General features: G+C 41.0%; 1 protein-coding gene across 4 annotated transcripts in view; it reads left to right on the forward strand.

Moving 5' to 3' along the window:
- The window catches only part of ACBD4 (acyl-CoA binding domain containing 4), a 471,606-nt gene that overhangs the window by 315,259 nt on the left and 135,580 nt on the right, over positions 1–20,767 (forward strand). For 3 of the 4 annotated variants that reach the window (XM_044055125.1, XM_044055128.1, XM_044055127.1), the window contains one exon: positions 6,967–7,175. In XM_044055125.1, the coding sequence (XP_043911060.1) occupies positions 6,967–7,175 (209 nt within the window). The remainder of the gene's footprint in view (positions 1–6,966; positions 7,176–20,767) is intronic. The other variant, XM_044055126.1, reaches the window with a different exon arrangement.

The following is a 20,767-nucleotide window of genomic DNA, read 5'->3' on the forward strand; positions in this document are numbered from 1 at the left end:
GTATGGTAGGTCCTGCTGGGATGTTTTCTTGCTGCTTTATCTGTTTATGAACAGGCAGGTTATGCAACATGGTGCACACTACAAATATTTGGCAGGTTCCTTGTGACTACCGCAGTATCTCATCAGACAGATCAAGACAGCAAAAGTGTCCATTCATTTAGCCAAAACAAAGTTCTACTATGTTGTGTGTTCTGCATTTGCATTCTTATATGCCATCTCTGCCATGGTCTGGGGGTTGTGGATGGTGAACATCTTACAATGCATATCTGGTATCACTTGCAACATACGGGAGTGACACCATTATAGTTTTGGGTTGCTATCTGCTAGCATGGTAACAGTCTATACTGGTCTGTATACCCCATCTATGTGTTCACCACAACCAGATGACCTTGTGAGAAGTTAACCCATTTGAACTGTTGGCATTGATTGGATGTGTTACATATGTATGAATCATGGAAGCCACCTGGGTGGCAAACAAAAACATTATATAGGTAACTCTGAGCATTACATACCACCTAAAAGTTAAGGGAGTAGGAACTCCTCTTGTTGACATATCTGTCACCTTTTGGACCAGATGGGATCTTGATAGCAATGTGGGTACAGTTAATGGCTTACAGAACCTCAGGGAAATGGTTTAAAACATTTGCACAGTGCTGTTTCTTTCCCCCTGCATTTCTTGGGAGCCATGTATGCTCTTCCACATGCTGCAGCATAATGTCAAGGAACTGATATAGGATATATTATGATGATGACCATTGAGGAAGGCATAGCATGTCCCCCATAGGTTGCTGAAAGGTATCTGTAGTTAGGATGGTTAAAGCTACACATATTTTAATGTCCACTGTAATGTCCAGTCCATACAGACCCCTTGATTCCACATGTTGGCAACACAATTCTACAAACCTGCATGTGGTCTCCCTGTCTACACAGAAATGGTCCACAATCTGATGGACAGTCAAATGCAGGTTACGCACTGTTAATGCCATTTGCATGGGCTCAGAGGACCATCACACACCACATATGTACTACCTCTGAGACCAACAATTAACATGTGTTACTCTGCTGTAGTTGCTGTTGTCACAAACATTGTAACATTCTGCACACCTGCAATTCCTGGCATTTTGAATAGGTGAATGCCTCAGTGCAGCACACCTGATTTATACATCTCCAAGTCACTCCACAATGTTTGCTGGCATCATTTGCTAAATCACTGTGCCTCATTTGCTTTGGAATCGTAATTTCCATATCATTATGTGGTCGTTTGTATATGCCGCATATTGTGCTATTTTTACCCTAGCATGACTGTGCTATGTGTGTTTCCAAACTGCCTGCTCTCTGCACATCACCCCTTATCATGCTGCTTTGCAATGTGCTGTCTAAAAATACCAGCCTAAATTTGTTGCAAATCACTGATAGCATGAATAAAAAACCCCAAGAAATTCTTTTTCATAACTCCTGCTTGTCATATTGCAAACTGTGTCCTAACCACACTGTAGTCTGACATGGGAAAGGGAGGTAATATGGCAGTTGAGACTTGTATATGTAGGGTACAAAAACGAATATCAATGTATATACACTTGGTATATCTCCTATATATGAAGCCCTGAGGACTGCAAAAAATTGAATATAGCTTTGCCATCAGTAGAGCTTCTCTACTGATATGTATCTAGTGCAACTAATTACAGCTAGGAAGATAGAATCCCTAAGGTCACTGTTGAACTGTCAATAAACAAAATAGAAAAATGTTCATAAAGATAGGGATACAATTACTGTAAAAGAGTGATCTTACCCTTCTGGGATTGATGCTGAAAAATACATAAAGCATAACGAATACCTGCAGTGCCCCTTACCCTGGCCCATAGAGCAGCTTCAGGGCACAGCTCCCTGTATTTCATACACACACACACTCTGGAAGAGCTAGTATTGCAACATATATACCATGTTCCTCACCACAGAACCAGATACTGGCTGACCTTTAGAAGTGATCAAATAGTATATGCATCCTGTAAGATCTTCAGAGTTTTATCCTAAATACCAACATTACACTGTAGTATCTTCAGAGCAGGGAAAAAGCCTAAATGCTGATTCACATTTATAGTCCCCACAAACCAAGTCCTCATGGGGGTTCCAGTTTCCACCAGCTTGTGCTCTACAGAAGAGTCTTCCACCAAAGCATGTCTTTTAACTGACATTTCCTGGCCACTGCCCTGATACTTCATCAAGAAGAAATCTTCAGTGGAAATACTATTACTGAAGAGAACAATTAAATGATTCTGTAATGTAACATGATTTTCTCTCTACCTGAATAGAATATTGAGACTTGACCTTATCAGTTCAAACTTTTTGGTCAAATGATATGCGAACCAGGAATGAAGTCCTCAGCGATCTTCTCAGCAGAGTTCTACAAATCTCATGCAGCAGTGTTTGGGCCCATATAGGAAATTACCCCTTTACAGAGGTGATGCAATACCTTTTATTGGACCAACTTAGATGTTACAGTTACCCAAGCGTTCTGACTGAAAGGAGTCTTTTCATTCAGAATTAAGTTACTGCTGTTAGAGCCAGTGTTTACATATCCATTTCTGGCTGAAAATAGAAACACATAATTTCTTTCGTTTTGGCTAAAAAAGGCACACAAAAATGCTAGTATGGTTCAAAGAAGGTATTCAGCTCAGATGATTAGTAAGACAACTACACCTCAGAAACAGACTGTGCGTGTGTGTGTGTGCGTGTGTGTGTGTGTGTGTGAGCGTGTGTGTGTGTGCGCGTGTGTGCGTGTGTGCGTGTGTGTGCATGTGTGCACGCGTGTGCATGTGTGCGTGCGTGTGTGTCTGTGTCTGCGTGTCTGTGTGGTGTGTCTTAGCCCGAAAGTGTAGAAGACCAGTTTTTGGCCTTCCATAAAACTGAAGGTTCTTTCTCCCTAAATGTTACAGTGGAGTGTGTTTGCATTTAAGAAAGAAGATAACCTCTCAAGAAATTACTCTGGCACTCAATGGGAAAATGAATCACAATGAAAGAGACGTACAGATTAGTTAAATTCAGAGGGAAAAAGCTATGATTTATAATTTATGATTTGTTAGTCTATCTAAACATGTATTGCTTGAAAGACAGAGGCTTTGCTTAACAGAAAATGTGAATTTTGCTTTAATGTCCAGGACACAGTGAAGTGGTGTGTTAACAGGCAGGGACTATCAAGAGAATAAGGTATTAGGGTAGAATGTATGATTGCTGTGTGAAGTCAGTACTCTGTACTGGCTGTGGTTTAGCTAAAAGGAAGAAGGAAGACGAGGGGTGAAGGCTGGCATAATGATCAAGGTCTTAACCTCACAGGCACAAGGTACAGCATTTGATTATGACCTCTAGTCACTGACCAGGCTTGCAATGGTCTGCACACTGATAGCCTGGTATTTACCTAAGTGAGAACAATTAAAAAATGGTTTGACATGTCAGCCTAAGGTTCTGACAAATAGCTATAAACAGCAGCACTGCTATACTATTAACATTTTCTGAATATTAAGGCCTCACTGGCTGTCAAGCTTATGGTTACTCGTATTTTGACTATTATCTTAATTGACAGTACCTACTTTCTTTTCATGAGTAAAACACAGGTGCCAAACCACAAAGTCTTGTGCCTTTTTTAGCCAACAATTAAGAAATTAGATTCTTATCTTTCTCGACACAAGTGAATACCCAACATCAGTAACTTAATAACTCCTGATGAACGACTCCTGTTATTCTGAAAGCTTGAGTAAAATGTGACACTGCTGTGTTCCAGTGTCTATTCTGTTTCTGTTAGTGAACCTGCACATTTCTTATTTTTTTTTTATCTCTGTATTAATTGAGTTGAAAAACACTGGGCCAACGTTTAAGTCCTTTGTCAGATATATGTAAGCGCCCAGGTCTGTATGCCTAGTTTGTCAAACAATTTACCGCAGCCTGCCTAAATTACTATTCTTAATTCCATTTGGGAAAACAGTCTCTGAACAAAACTGCATTGTGTCAGTATTCACACTAGAGGGCAGTAGAGGTAGTGTAATGAAATCTGGCCACAGAGTTGTAACTTTACTGATGTAGTAGGATGCCCATATTTAATCCTGTAAACTTGCTGATTCAAAGTGTAAACACATTGCCATGCTGTATGAATTAGAGCTCAGCTGTCCTGTATTTTAACATGGAATAATGAGAACACTAAAGATGTTTTTTTCTTTTTTCCCCATTGACTACTAACCATCAACTTTCCTGTACTCTGGGTGGTGCATTCATTCCTGATGGGAGAGAGCTGGTCTTGGTTGCCATTATATGGGCAGCTATCACTGGTTTTGTGTGCATGGTCTTAATTCTACACCCTGAGTAAGGGGACATGTAATCACCATGGGCCACTATGCTTTCCTTGCATGAGTGCAAGCCACGATACACATACCTCTCAGCTGTCCCCAGACTCTATAAAATGCTATTGATTCTTCTTATATTTTTGCCCTGTCCTTCGTAAAAAAGTGTTGCTTGTCTGGTAAATCGCAGATGACTACAATCAGTCAGTAATGCCAGACATTATATTTCGTATTATTCTGAAATGCGTGCTGATGCAAAACCAGCTGTTCTAATTAATTTTCTGGTGAATTAGAGTAATATTTAAAAATATCCTTAATTTTGGTCTATTGTCTCTCCCATTATTTTTGAAGTTTTTCAGAATTTTTGAGCCAAAAATGCTGACAGGTGTGCTAGTGCATGTGATGAAATCTATTGCAATGCTTCTTAGTGAGCCATACGGCAGGTATCTGCGCCATATTTGCAGCTGCTGCTATCTAATGAAAAACAATGACACATTTTTAACCCAAGATGCCCCCTTCCTCCATTCCTCACACACAAAAAAGGCACCCTCATCTTCCCTATGTCAGCTCCAACAGATACCTGTGCCACTAACCAAACTCAGGCCCAGGGTTGTAGTTAGGGCTATCTACCTCTATGCCAATAGAGCTGACCTAACACTAAAGATCTGCAAACTATTTGCCTCTTCAAGGTGACTTGTCTCCCCCTGCAGTGAGGGCTAGCAGCATTTGCACTGGTTCTACTCCCACCATTGAAACTGGCTGCATAGCACACACAACAACAGTGCTAGTCAGCTGTGGCTTTTAATTCCTTAGTAGACTTTCTCAAACATGTCTGATTTAGCATTTTCCTCCTTCTCCTATCTGATGCACAGATACTAATTTATTTAGGCATAGTAGGAGGTAGTGCCTAGTGATTTTGATGTATCAGTCCATCTGGCTGGGTGAGTAATAAAAAAATACCTGCAATGGTTATATCAGGATTCTCTTGACAGTGCAAGAATTATGCATGGCAGACACAGTTATATTCCCCACACATTAGAAAAACACTATGTGTGTGTGCGTGGATTACCTAGCTGAAAGATAAACTGCAACAACAATTTGTCTGGTAACAGTGACACTGAACAGTATGTTGGAGGGCTTGGGTTCAAGCCCCACATAACAGCTAATATTATCCTTTCACTTCTCTGATTCAAACAGTGCCTAAGCATATGGCTTTCTCTGTATTAATGTGTGTGTGTGTGTGTGTGTGTGTGTGTGTGTGTGTGTGTGTGTGTGTGTGTGTGTGTGTGTGTGTGTGTGTACAATTTAACCTTGACCACCATGCTGGGGGTTTCCCATCTGAATGGATAGGGCTCTAAAGGGAAAACACATGTCTGCCCAGAGGGTATTGTTGGTTCAGTTGCAGTGGCAGTGGCACTAGCGCAGTATGCTGGAGGTCTTGGGTTTGAGTTCCAGGTAAGAGCTAATATTTTCCTTCTACTTCTATGATTCAGCCATTACCCTCTGCCATTTATACATTAACCACCTTCTAACTCGGTGTCTTTCTTTGGATCTCCTTCTGGATTATGTACCATTTTCTGTCCCTCCCATGTATAGCACACCAAACATGTATTTTGGAAGTGTATTCCTTTAAAGCAGCTTCCTGTTTTATTCCTGCCATGTTCTCTCCTTCATGGGATACAACCCACATTTTATGTTTATTACATTAGCTGATCTGTAATGGTGAGTATGGTATACTGTTTCAGACTATGGTTTCAGGGCTGTTACCTATACCCACTTCTTGTGGTAACAGAGAATGAAGCATTAATGAAAGTGAAAGCCTTTCCCAATGACATGCTATTCAAAATGTTATTTGTTTATTTATTCCAGTCTGATATAAGGCAGTCTGTATGCATAGGTAGCCATTTGAAGCTTTTTTAAGTTTTATGTAAGTCAAAATGATGACTGGAAGAATATACAAGAAACACAAATCTGCATCTCTTGTTAACAGCATGCCATAGTTTGCATGTGTGGGAACTGGAACAGCACACCATAGTTTGCATGTGTTAACTGGCATGTAAGGTTAACAATAAGAAGCCATATTCGATTTTAGAAAAAAATCACATATCTACTCAGGGCCTGACATACCATCAGTCACAGTAGGTGGACTATGCTGTAGTATATTGAGTGAGGGTTTTACTAACAAGCCTATCTATAAGCTTAGAGAATGCAGGTGAGAGGCTTAATGTCAAAACAAGATATTTTTGCTCGATATTAGGTATTGCATTACCATTGTAATCTAGAAGAATACCATGATACTGAATTTTATTGGCTCTATCAAAATGTCTGATGTTTGGGTACAGTTGCAAGTCACTGAAAAAAAAGTAGCTTGTAATTTTTGTTGTAGATCAGCTGTTTTTACTTCTTTCAGTTTTTAGAGCTGTATTAAGGTGGAGAAAGTTGTTAAGTCATCAATAAAAAGAGGGAATAAGAGGGGTTCTTGTACTGAACCTTGTGGAACACCATTGTTAAGTGAGTCTCGTTCTGACAGAGAGTCAAATTACCTACCATATAAACAAAATAAGGTACTTCACTTATTTAAAGGACCCAGGCCTGTTTATTTATTTTTTTTTCTGTCTCCCATTTGTTTTTTTGTTAGAAGCAGAAGTTCCAGATAATGCACCACATCAAGGAAGAGATAAGAGAGGCAACAGCAGTAGTGTGGGTGTCGGACTGAAAGAAGCACATACTGGGAAGTGTCCACACAACCTGCAAGAGGAGATTGTGGCTGCTGTGTACAGACTGGAGGCAGACATGCAGAATGTCATACTGAGGCTTTCCAAGCTGGAAGAACTTGTGATGTCACAGGTAGGGGGCATTTGTGCAACTCTTCAGTAGCTGAGCCAAACTTCTCGCCATCAAGGAAAAGGGGCTTGTGTGTGTGTGTGTGTGTGTGTGTGTGTGTGTGTGTGTGTGTGTGTGTGTGTGTGTGTGCGCGTGCCCAAGAGTGCACTCACATGCACGCATAAGCATGTGCATATGTGTTAAGTCTGCACATTTTTTCTATATATACTGTATTAGCTGGTAGCCAGCCAAAGCAGAAATGAACATGACTCTGCACTGGGGTGAAATAATGGAAATTATACAATGACCCCCACCATTAATATTCCAAAATGTGCATGCTGATTGGCCAGCATGCCTGTTGTAAATCCCACAATATACAAACGGAAAAAGGTCCGGTCGCCTGGACTTTTTTCCATTGGTAAAAATTGTCCAAAACTTTTTTTTTTTTTTTTTTTTTTAATAAAGAAAAAAAAAATAAAAAAAAAATGGAGCAACGGAGACTTTCTTTTCTCCGTTGCTTCCGTTTCAAAGCATTGATGTACTGGGTATGCGTAAGAATGCAAGTCCCATACGCATGTGCAGTACATCAACACAAAGAAGCAGTATACCACCACCGGCAGAAGAACAATAAAGCGCCATTATACAAAGACATTATTTAAGAAAAGTATTTTTTTTTCTTAAATAATGTCATTGTATAATAGCAATAACCAACTCTGTGGTTGTGGTATATTGAAATTTACCCATGGTTGGCATTATTTAATCACTCAAGCTTCGCCCTCATGATTAAACCACGCCAACCGTGGGTAAATCTTCAATATACCACACCACATCGTCGGTTATTGCTTAATTAAAGCTGCAAAACTGAAAACAATCATTTTACTTGGGGGAGGGGAGATCCTCACATGGCCATACAGTGGCCTTTGCTCCTATATCACAAACTAAAAATGGTTAACTCTAACATCACTGTTCTACACAGTGGAAAAATGGATACTGCTCCACTGCAGGAACTGCTGTCACTAAAGCTGATTTTGTTCCGGTACATATGTCATTGTTGTGTCCTTCAGGCATGTCTTATGCTTAAAAATGAGTACAGTCTGATTTCACTTTAAGTGACCCATCATATGCCGTATTGTTGCCCATACAATACAGAGGTGCTGTCACCTCACAGCAAGAGGTTCTCTGGTTCGATTCTCGGCTGGGGTGGCTTCTGTGTGGAGTTTGCATGTTCTCCCTGCATTCGCGTGGGTTTCCTCTGGGTACTCCGGTTTCCTCCCACATTCTAAAGACATGCTTCTGGAGCATTTCTCCCCGGGCCTCCGCTGAAAAACAGGATCTGTGGAACCTAGTCGGACTTTCCCAGTCAACAAATGTTAAATAAAAATAAATAAAATAAATTATATTTGGCTCCCAGTTCATTACCACAGTACTTCTTTCCCACAGTATCCATGTGGGAAACCATGGCAGTGGGGCATGACATAGCATTTATTTTATTAACATGACTTACTACTGCAAGCATAGCCATATTTATATTAAATATTGTGTTAAAAATGTAGCGCAATAAGGGAAATAAATTTCAAAAACTGACGAAAGAGAATCAAAGTAAGATGAAATTAACATTTCTGTTCAAGAACATCTAATTTAATTATTTCCAGGGCAGTTTAACTGTGATATTGTAATACCACATCACCATCCAGGAAATGGAATATATTTTCTTGTATAATATTATTTTTCAAGTGCATGTAGATGTTGAATTTAAAGGTTAAGAAGTATACTTGTGTGGTTCTTTTTAAACTGTGTTGCCAAGGCCCTTCTCTTAAGTACAATAACACATTCCAGGTATGTTCATTAGACATGCTATGTGCATACCCTGAGGTCAAGGCATTCATCCTGCAGCCTTTTGTCTAGTAATGCTCCTTCTTGCACAATAAAAGCATCAAGTGCATATTTACTGTTTGCATGTGTTTGTTAACTGTGAACATGTGTTTGACAAAACAGCAGTAACGTTTCGGAACACATGGTACAAGAAAGCTACATACACAGAACATTAGAACAGCAGTATAATTATTAAAACATTGCTGATCTGAGATGAGTATTTTGGATAATATGCAATGTAGAGCAGTCATAACAGTTAAGAGGCAGTAACATGGGAATCAACAAGCACAAAGTATAACTGAAAGGATAATGACAGAAAGACTGGATTATATTAAGGTACACATTTAATTATATTAAGGAACAGATTTAACCAAGTTAAAAAATCAAAGCAGCATTGAAAATAAATAAAAATATGGATTTCATAGGTTCATAGGTTCATAAGTAGGTACTAGGCTATCGGCCCAAGGGCCTAAGTAAGCCTAGCCAACAAGGTTCCCTGGCTTACGCCACCAAAGAAAGTTAATTTCCTGTGCCCCTGTCGAGCAGAGCCACAAAAGTGATCCCCAGGATGTATTTCCTATTTCCCATCCACTCATCAAGATTTTTCTTGAAGAGTGCTAATGCGGAACTTTGCTTGACATAGATGGGTAGCTTGTTCCAGAGTATAGGCAGTCTCTGGGACAGGAATCTCTCCCTCCAGCATGTCCTGTTTATTGTGGTGACAAGATTTAGGTCCCTAGAGCGTGTAGCTCAGAGGGATTGGGATTTCTTTAGGTGTAGCATGTCCAGCAGCTCTGGGTTTAACATAGCTTTATATGTTAGGCAGAGATCTCCTCGGAGTAGGCGATATGCTACAGAGTAAAGCTGGAGTTTTTGAGGCAGTCAGTGTAGGGCATCTGTTTGAGGCCAGTAATCCTCTTTGTGAGGTACTTCTGTGGTCTTTCCAGCTGCTGCAGATGTTTTGTGAGGTACATTCCAAAAGGGGCATTGTACTCTATAACGGGTTTAATGAGTGCCGAGTAGAGGGGAACAATGACCTTTTTTTTCCTGGATGAGAACCCTTTTGTGATGAGGTGTGCCACATAGAAGGATTTCCTGACTACTGTGGCAATGTGATTATCAAAGGAGAGACTACTGTCCACCTGGGTCCCAAGGTCTCATCACACATTTGGCGTTAAACAGACTGCCGTTTATGTGGTAGTTCATGGGTACAGAGATTTTACCAAAGGGGATGACAATGCACGTTTTGGCATTGAGCTTGAGGCCATGCCTCTGACACCAGGCATCTGTCTCAGTGAGGCCTTCTGTAGGATGTCCACATCATTTGGGGACTCGACTATGGCTCCTAGTTTGCAGTCATCTGCGAACTTCATTAGCCAGAAGCCTCCTATGTTAGCCTGTACTTCAGAAAAGTAGATACCAAACAGGAGAGGTCCCAGGACTGAACGCATTGGTACTTTACTTGTCACTGGTTTGAAGTCATATTTGGAGTCTGCAACTTTTACAGTGTGGGTTCTGTCAGTGAGCCAGTTGGCAACCCATCTTGTGATGTAGGGATTTACACCTAGTTTAGTGAGTTTAGCTAATATTCCAGAATGGGGGATGGTGTCGAAAGCCTTGGCAAGGTCAAGATAGGCTGTGTGAACCACCTTACCTTCGTCTACGACTTTGGTGACTGCCTCAATGAAGTTGATCAGATTCAGAAGGCAAGATCTGCCTTTCACAAACCCGAACTGGGTGGGGTCCAGAGTTTGGATGTTACCAACATCTTTGTTTATGAGTTCCATGATGATACATTTCATGGCCTTGCAGACCTGGCTCGTCGGGCTAATAGGGCAATAGTTCCCAGGATCAGTGGTGGCTCCCCCTTTGTGGAGTGGGATAACTGTTGTTGTGCGCCATTCAGTGGGCACAAAGCCTGACGTGAGACTATGATTGAACATGGTGCTTAGGTGGGAAGTCAGTTCGTTCTGAAGTTCATGTAAAATGCAGCCTGGGATGTTGTCCGGTCCCATGGATGCTGTGTTTTTGGTTTTAGAGAGTGCAGCTTTTACCTGCATAGATGTGATTACAGTGACTCTGCATTCTTCTTGTATAGATACGGGCCCTTTAGGGGGTGAGAGGGGGGTAAAGTTAGCACTGAACCTGTCTGCCAGGATGTTGGCAATATCAGTTTGTTCTGTAATTTTCATGTTGTTGTGCTGTAACTCAGAGCAGATCTGGGTGTTGCCATTGAGATTCTTGACATAACTATAGAATGCTTTGTGGTTACCCTTAGAGTCAGTGACAATTTTGTTTTCATTGCTAGCTTTGGGGGATCTTATAAGGGATCTCACCTTCTTACTAAGGCTGACCAGAGATCTTCTCCACTCATGGAATTTTACTCTCTTTTGCAACAGTTTCTTCCTTCTATTGTAAAGTTTGTTTATGGCAGGGACCACCAGATTGGCTTCCTTTTTTTGGAGGATAGCGTTTTGGTTCTGTTTGGGATAGCACGATCCATGCACTTGTGTAAGTGCTTCTAGAGTGCATTTGTGTAGGATTCAGCAGTCGTAACTGTGTTGTCCTTCTTCATGGGTGTCATGAAGTTCACCACATCTGTCTTAAGAAGCATGAAGTTGGCTTTGGAGAAATTTTTTACCGTGGTTTCCTTAATGGTGGGTGGGGGCGGGATGCGGATGATTAGCTTAATGTTGGATCTGACCAACGAGGTGTTGACTTCAGGTGTGGAACACCGGTCACTCATGTTGGTAATGACTAGGTCTAGGATATTGTTACCCCTGGTGGGGGTGTGGATAAGTTGATCCAGGGCATTGGAATTTATGAATTTCAGAAAGAGTTGAGCGAAGGAGTTGGTACATGACTAGTTTTCCCAGTTAATGGTGGGGTAGTTTAAATCACCCATTATTAGGGTGTTTGGTTGAACCCTAATATTTTCCAGTATATCAAGAAAAGAGGAGTGGGAATCCTGAGGCATGGTGGGGGATCTGTTGTAAGCTACAATTTAGATTGCAGTTTTTCCCAGAATTAGTTGCACTTGGATAACCTCGGATGCATTATGCTGTGCAACTAGCCTGGAGGTGTGGATATACTTAATGAATATGGACACACCTCCGCCTTTGGTGTTCTGGTCCAGATTAGATGGCTGAAAAGTGTGGTATGAGTTATAGTCTGGTAATGCAAGGGTGCTCTCTAGAGCCTTGAATCAGGTCTCAGTCACTGCACAGATATCGATGTTCTCCATTTTAAGGAGTGCCTCAAGTGAGTGCATTTTGAGATTTAGACTTCTAGCATTGAGTAGCATTACCCTCAGTTTTGCTTGCCTGTTCCTGTTATGGTGGTGAATTTGTCATTTGAACCTTGCCTACAAAAGGCACTATAGGGGCAGCAAGACCCTTAGCCAGTAGCCAGAATCCCAGGGGCGACAGGTGCAAGCATCTCTGGCAAAGCATCGTGGTCTATCGACCATGTCGTCCCAGGCAGACAGATACTGGATCCCCTTAGAATGACACCAGAAGCTTAGCCAATTGTTGAAGTCAATCATTTTGTCCTTGTACTGCGGTATCATTCTGGGCAATGGCAGGATGCTACTCAGAGTTAGGGTCATACCTGCTTGGGCTACAAGCTCGGAGAGCTCTTCCATGTCTTTTTTCATGTAGTCCAGGGAGGTACATCTCAGGTCATTCACACCAACATGGACAATGACAGAGTTGTATTTGTACTTGTTGTGGAGTGACCTGAGTGTGTGGGTTATGTGATGGATCCTGGCTCCCGACAGGCAGCTGACAGTAACCTTCTCCTTGCTTAGTCTGGTGAGTGGGACATCAGTGTGCCTGACTATAGAGTCATCTATGACTATTTTATTTTATTTATTTATTTATTTGCATTTTACATTTGTTTACCGGGAAAGTCCGACTGGAAGAAGGTCCATTTACAGCGGAGGCCTGGGCAGAAAAGCTCCATAACATAATAGTACAAATGCAACAAATGACAAAAAAATTTATGTACAGAGGCATATATACAATCAGAGCTCCATGTCTTTATATGACAACACATAATCCACGAATGACAGAAAATTTCTACACAGTGGCAAATATACAATCAAGGAGATTTTTCATACCTTAGTTTGATTTGAGCAAGCTTGGTGTATAGATAGCAAAACTTTGAAATCTGTGTTGGTAGTACAAAGTATAAAAATGAAGGAATGGAATCTGGAAAATAATGCTATTCGGGAGATATGTCATATTGTGAGAAATAGTTTGTAGGATAGTAGTTCCTGATAGGGAGTATTTGAGTAGTACAGAATAGCTGAGGTAAGCAGTGAGGAGATGAGGTGTGGCAAGTTAGGAGGAGAGCGGAAAAGATTTTATGTGATACAGGGACAGAGCCATGATTGCAATAGGTGTGACTTTAGTGATGTCTTGAAAAGTGAGATGGATGGTGCAGAGGAGATACCTTGGGGGAGGTTATTCCATTTCCTAGCAATGGTGTGGGAGAATAGACTATGAACCTATAGGCTCAGTTAATTAATCAATGGGGCAGTGAAAGCCAGGCTCTGACTCTAGACTCTGGCTAGGCTTATAAATGCCCTTGGGCAGATAGCCTAGTACCTACCTATGAACACTGCAGTGTTATTGGCTTTGGTTATGCAGAGCAGGGTTTTGTTGGATGAGCGTAGAGGGCGATTTGCAGAATATTGGTTTAGAAGTTGGTTTAGGGCTGGGTTTTCTGAGGGTTCCTTATTATGTTGAAGGTGAGGACTAATTGGTGATAGCTAATTAGCTGAAGGAGTTCTAACCACTGTAGTTGCTTCAGGGCAAGACAGTAATGACTTCTAAAAGTGGAGTTGTTAGCGAATTTTACAATTTTATTGTAACATGACTCTAGTTTGTTTAGGTCTGTTTTCCTGATATGAATTAGGATTGGTGATGCATACGTTAGGGTAGACAAGAGGTGGGTTTGGGCTAAGGAGATTCTAGCTTGGTCAGATAGGAACTTTTTGTGTTTGTATAGGGTTCCTAGTTTCTTATGTACCTTTATGATGGTTTGTGAGATATGTATATTAAAGTTTAGATTGTTATCTATTTCAACCCAAGCAGCTTAGTGTGAGGGCAGGAGGAGATTGTGGTCCCGTTTTTGGAGGTGATAATGGAGGTAGGAGGTGTGGATTTGGATTTATTGGGTGGGGAAAGGAGAAATTTGGTCTTGTTGGGATTTAGAATGAGTTAGATATTGGTAATCCATTGTTCCATGGAGCAGAAGGATTCTTGGGTAAGCTTTTGAAGAGTGCTTATGGATGGGGCTGAGCAGATTAGGGTGGAGTCATCTGCGTACTGTATAAGTGATGCATGCAGGGTGGAAGTATGTAGTTTGTTAGTGAAAATGGTGAGTAGTAGAGGACCCAGTATTGATCCTTGTGGGATGCCTATAGTAGTTGGTAATAGAGGAGACAGTGTACTTTAGCATTTAACTGATTGTTTTCTGTCAGAGAGAGCTTCTAAACCATGAAGTAGTAGAGGGGTGAAGGATAAGGTTGACAGAGTGTCTAAGAGTAGGTTATGGGAGACCATATCAAATGCTTTTGATAGATCTAGGAATATGGCTGAGATGAATTTGTTGTTGTTTCTTAGATGGTTAATCTGATTGGTAAAGGAGAGTAGAGCAGTGGTTGTACTATGGTTTGGGGGAAAACATGCTGTGTGGGGGAAAGGAGGTTATGTGAGGATAAGAAGTGCATTACCTGGGTGTGAAGACATTTCTCCAGAAGCTTGGAAAGGAGGGACAAGGTAGCAATTGGCCAGTAGTTTGATAGTTCATAGGAGTTTCTGCCTTTGTGAAGAGGAATTATATGTGACACTTTCCATAGATGGGGTACAAAGGTTTTTGTATACAGCGGTTTATAAGAATTGAGACAGGGTAGGCTAGTGATTCTGCAGCTAATTTTAGAAAATTTGTGGGTAAACCATCTGCTGCGAGCGTGGTGGGTTTTAGTTTAGAGAGTACCTTTTTAACTCAAGAAGTCAGTACAGGTGAGAGTGTGAAGGTGGGTATGTTAGTTTCTTCTACATTTGGGGTGGTTTTAGTGTTCTTGTTGGATAGTTGGATAAATACTGCGAGGATAGATTCAGTGAAGAGATGGTTGAATTCTGAAGCTATGCTATCATTATCAGAATTGTTGTTGGGAGATGGGGTGGCAATTTTGCCCGGTTTTAGAAGGGTAGAACTTTTGGGGGCTTCTAAAGTGCCTGTTTTGGATGTCTAAGAAGTAGTTCTTTTTATCTACTTTTGTTTGGGGTTTGGCCTTATTTCTTAGTTCTTAATATTTCTGTCTGTCTTGGATAGTGTTATTCTTTTTCCAGTTTTTTCAGGCATTGTCTCTGGCTTTTAGTAAGGCTTTTGTTGTCCTATTTAGCCATGGGGCATAGTTAACTTTAGTCCTGAGTTTCCTGATGGGAGCTAGTATATTTAGAACAGTCATAAAAGTAACATTAAAAAAATCAACTGCGTGGTCTAAAGGTAGAGTTTTAGTGGACTCCCGTCCTGTTGCTGGAGCATACTGTTAAGAGTTGGTGGACTGACTTTGTGCTCGTCCCTAGTCTCCTTAAATAGCATGGGTTTGGGTATTTTTGCCTGTTTATGAAGGAGGAATGTGGGGCAGTGGTCACTCAATGTATTAGGTAAGCAGCCGACACGATAATTTTCGGTGAGGATATTAACTAGTATCCAATCTAGAATGGAGGTTCTATTGGATTTTTTGTCTACTCTGGTGGGTTCTTGGATTAGTTGTAAGAATCTAAATAGGTTAATATGGTTTGAGGGGTTGTTGGAGTTGCAGGCTAGCCAGTCTGTTTAGGTCGCCTAGCAGGATGGTTTCTTGGGGTAAGTTGATTGTGGCCCATTGTAGTATCTCTTCTATTATAGGTGAGTTATTTCCTGGAGGTATATAACTACAGAGGATGTTGATAGCAGGATGGTTTCTTTGGGTAGGTAGATTGTGGCCCATTGTAGTATCTCTTCTATTATAGGTGAGTTATTTCCTGGAGGAATATAACTACAGAGGATGTTCATAGCAGTATGGTTTCTTGGGGTAGGTTGATTGTGGCCCATTGTAGTATCTCTTCTATTATAGGTGAGTTATTCCCGGGAGCAATGTAACTACAGAGGATGTTGATAGCAGGATGGTTTCTTGGCGTAGGCTGATTGCGGCCCACTGTAGTATCTCTTCTATTATAGGTGAGTTATTTCCTGGAGGAATGTAACTACAGAGGATGTTGATAGCAGGATGGTTTCTTGGGGTAGGTTGATTGTGGCCTATTGTAGGATCTCTTCTATTATAGGTGAGTTATTTCCTGGAGGAATGTAACTACAGAGGATGTTGATAGCAGGATGGTTTCTTGGGATAGGCTGATTGCGGCACATTGCAGTATCTCTTCTATTATAGGTGAGTTATTTCCTGGAGGAATGTAACTACAGAGGATGTTGGTAGCAGGATGGTTTCTTGGGGTAGGTTGATTGTGGCCCACTGTAGTATCTCTTCTGTTATAGGCGAGTTATTTCCTGGAGGAATATAACTACAGAGGATGTTGATAGCAGGATGGTTTCTTGGGGTAGATTGGTTGCGGCCCATTGTACTATCTCTTCTATTATAGGTGAGTTATTTCCTGGAGGAATATAACTGCAGAGGATGTTCATAGCAGGATGGTTTCTTGGGGTAGGTTGATTGTGGCCCATTGTAGTATCTCTTCTATTATAGGTGAGTTATTTCCTGGAGGAATATAACTACAGAGGATGTTGATAGCAGGATGGTTTCTTGGGGTAGGTTGATTGTGGCCCATTGTAATATCCCTTCTATTATAGGTGAGGTATTTCCTGGAGGAATATAACTACAGAGGATGTTGATATCAGGATGGTTTCTTGGGTAGGTTGATTGCGGCCTATTGTAGTATCTCTTCTATTATAGGTGAGGTATTTCCTGGAGGAATATAACTACAGAGGATGTTGATAGCAGGATGGTTTCTTGGGGTAGGTTGATTGCGGCCCATTGTAGTATCTCTTCTATTATAGATGTGTTATTTCCTGGAGGAATATAACTACAGAGGATGTTGATATCAGGATGGTTTCTTCGGGTAGGTTGATTGCGGCCCATTGTAGTATCTCTTCTATTATAGGTGAGTTATTTCCTGGAGGAATATAACTACAGAGGATGTTCATAGCAGGATGGTTTCTTGGGGGAGGTTGATTGTGGCCCATTGTAGTATCTCTTCTATTATAGGTGAGTTATTTCCTGGAGGAATATCACTACAGAGGATGTTGATCGCAGGATGGTTTCTTGGGTAGGTTGATTGTGGCCTATTGTAGTATCTCTTCTATTATAGGTGAGTTATTTCCTGGAGGAATATAACTACAGAGGATGTTGATATCAGGATGGTTTCTTGGGGTAGGTTGATTGCGGCCCATTGTAGTATCTCTTCTATTATAGGTGACTTATTTCCTGGAGGAATATAACTACAGAGGATGTTGATATCAGGATGGTTTCTTGGGGTAGGTTGATTGTGGCCCATTGTAGTATCTCTTCTATTATAGGTGAGTTATTTCCTGGAGGAATATAACTACAGAGGATGTTGATAGCAGGATGGTTTCTCGGGGTAGGTTGATTGTGGCCCATTGTAGTATCTCTTCTATTATAGGTGAGTTATTTCCTGGAGGAATATAACTACAGAGGATGTTGATAGCAGGATGGTTTCTTGGGGTAGGTTGATTGTGGCCCATTGTAGTATCCCTTCTATTATAGGTGAGTTATTTCTTGGCGGAATATAACTACAGAGGATGTTGATATCAGGATGGTTTCTAGGGGTAGGTTGATTGTGGCCCATTGTAGTATCACTTCTATTATAGGTGAGTTATTTCCTGGAGGAATATAGCTACAGAGGATGTTGATAGCAGGATGGTTTCTTGGGGTAGGTTGATTGTGGCCCATTGTAGTATCCCTTCTATTATAGGTGAGTTATTTCCTGGAGGAATATAACTACAGAGGATGTTGATAGCAGGATGGTTTCTTGGGGTAGGTTGATTGTGGCCCATTGTAGTATCTCTTCTATTACAGGTGAGTTATTTCCTGGAGGAATATAACTACAGAGGATGTTAATATCAGGATGGTTTCTTGGGGTAGGTTGATTGTGGAACATTGTAGTATCTCTTCTATTACAGGTGAGTTATTTCCTGGAGGAATATAACTACAGAGGATGTTGATAGCAGGATGGTTACTTGGGGTAGGTTGATTGTGGCCCATTGTAATATCCCTTCTATTATAGGTGAGTTATTTCCTGGAGGAATATAACTACAGAGGATGTTGATATCAGGATGGTTTCTTGGGGTAGGTTGATTGTGGCACATTGTAGTATCTCTTCTATTATAGGTGAGTTATTTCCTGGAGGAATATAACTACAGAGGATGTTGGTAGCAGGATGGTTTCTTGGGTAGGTTGATTGTGGCCCATTGTAGTATCTCTTCTATTATACGTGAGTTATTTCCTGGATGAATATAACTACAGAGGATGTTGATAGCAGGATAGTTTCTTGGGGTAGGTTGATTGTGGCCCATTGTAGTATCTCTTCTACTATAGGTGAGTTATTTCCTGGAGGAATATAACTACAGAGGATGTTGATATCAGGATGGTTTCTTGGGGTAGGTTGATTGTGGCCCATTGTAGTATCTCTCCTATTATAGGTGAGTTATTTCCTGGAGGAATATAACTACAGAGGATGTTGATAGCAGGATGGTTTCTTGGGGTAGGTTGATTGTGGCCCATTGTAGTATCTCTTCTGTTGTAGGTGAGTTATTTCCTGGAGGAATATAACTACAGAGGATGTTGATAGCAGGATGGTTTCTTGGGTAGGTTGATTGTGGCCCATTGTAGTATCCCTTCTATTATAGGTGAGTTATTTCCTGGAGGAATATAACTACACAGGATGTTGATAGCAGGATGGTTTCTTGGGGTAGGTTGATTGTGGCCCATTGTAGTATCTCTTCTATTATAGGTGAGTTATTTCCTGGAGGAATATAACTACAGAGGATGTTGATAGCAGGATGTTTTTTTTGGGTAGGTTGATTGTGGCCCATTGTAGTATCTCTTCTATTATAGGTGAGTTATTTCCTGCAGGAATATAACTGCAGAGGATGTTGATAGCAGGATGGTTTCTTGGGGTAGGTTGATTGCGGCCCATTGTAGTATCTGTTCTATTATAGGTGAGTTACTTCCTGGAGGAATATAACTACAGAGGATGTTGATAGCAGGATGGTTTCTTGGGGTAGGTTGATTGTGGCCCATTGTAGTATCTCGTCTATTATAGGTGAGTTATTTCCTGGATGAATATAACTACAAAGTATGTTGATATCAGGATGGTTTCTTGGGGTAGGTTGATTGCGGCCCATTGTAGTATCTCTTCTATTATAGGTGAGTTACTTCCTGGAGGAATATAACTACAGAGGATGTTGATATCAGGATGGTTTCTTGGGGTAGGTTGATTGCGGCCCATTGTAGTATCTCTTGTATTATAGGTGGGTTATTTCCTGGAGGAATATAACTACAGAGGATGTTGATAGCAGGATGGTTTCTTGTGGTAGGTTGAGTGTGGCCCATTGTAGTATCTCTTCTATTATAGGTGAGTTATTTCCTGGAGGAATATAACTACAGAGGATGTTGATATCAGGATGGTTTCTTGGGGTAGGTTGATTGCGGCCCATTGTAGTATCTCTTCTATTATAGGTGGGTTATTTCCTGGAGGAATATAACTACAGAGGATGTTGATAGGATGGTTTCTTGTGGTAGGTTGATTGTGGCCTATTGTAGTATCTCTTCTATTATCGGTGAGTTATTTCCTGGAGGAATATAACTACAGAGGATGTTGATAGCAGGATGGTTTCTTGGGGTAGGTTGTCTGTGGCCCATTGTAGAATCTCTTCTATTACAGGTGAATTATTTCCTGCAGGAATATAACTACAGAGGATGTTGATAGCAGCATGGTTTCTTGGGGTAGGTTGATTGTGGCCTATTGTAGTATCTCTTCTATTATCGGTGAGTTATTTCCTGGAGGAATATAACTACAGAGGATGTTGATAGCAGGATGGTTTCTTGGGGTAGGTTGATTGCGGCTCATTGTAGTATCTCTTCTATTATAGGTGAGTTATTTCCTGGAGGAATATAACTACAGAGGATGTTGATAACAGGATGGTTTCTTGGCGTAGGTTGGTTGTGGCCCATTGTAGTATCTCTTCTATTACAGGTGAGTTATTTCCTGGAGGAACATAACTACAGAGGATGTTGATATCAGGATGGTTTCTTAGGTAGGTTGATTGTGGCCCATTGTAGTATCTCTTCTGTTATAGGTGAGTTATTTCCTGGAGGAATATAACTGCAGAGGATGTTGATAGCAGGATGGTTTCTTGGGGTAGGTTGATTGTGGCCCATTGTAGTATCTCATCTATTATAGGTGAGTTATTTCCTGGATGAATATAACTACAGAGGATGTTGATATCAGGATGGTTTCTTGGGGTAGGTTGATTGCGGCCCATTGTAGTATCTCTTCTATTGTAGGTGAGTTACTTCCTGGAGGAATATAACTACAGAGGATGTTGATATCAGGATGGTTTCTTGGGGTAGGTTGATTGCGGCCCATTGTAGTATCTCTTCTATTATAGGTGGGTTATTTCCTGGAGGAATATAACTACAGAGGATGTTGATACAA

Source organism: Protopterus annectens, chromosome 13.part0 (genome assembly GCF_019279795.1).
Source record: "Protopterus annectens isolate FY-2018-M chromosome 13.part0, PAN1.0, whole genome shotgun sequence".
NCBI classification, from domain to species: domain Eukaryota; kingdom Metazoa; phylum Chordata; order Ceratodontiformes; family Protopteridae; genus Protopterus; species Protopterus annectens.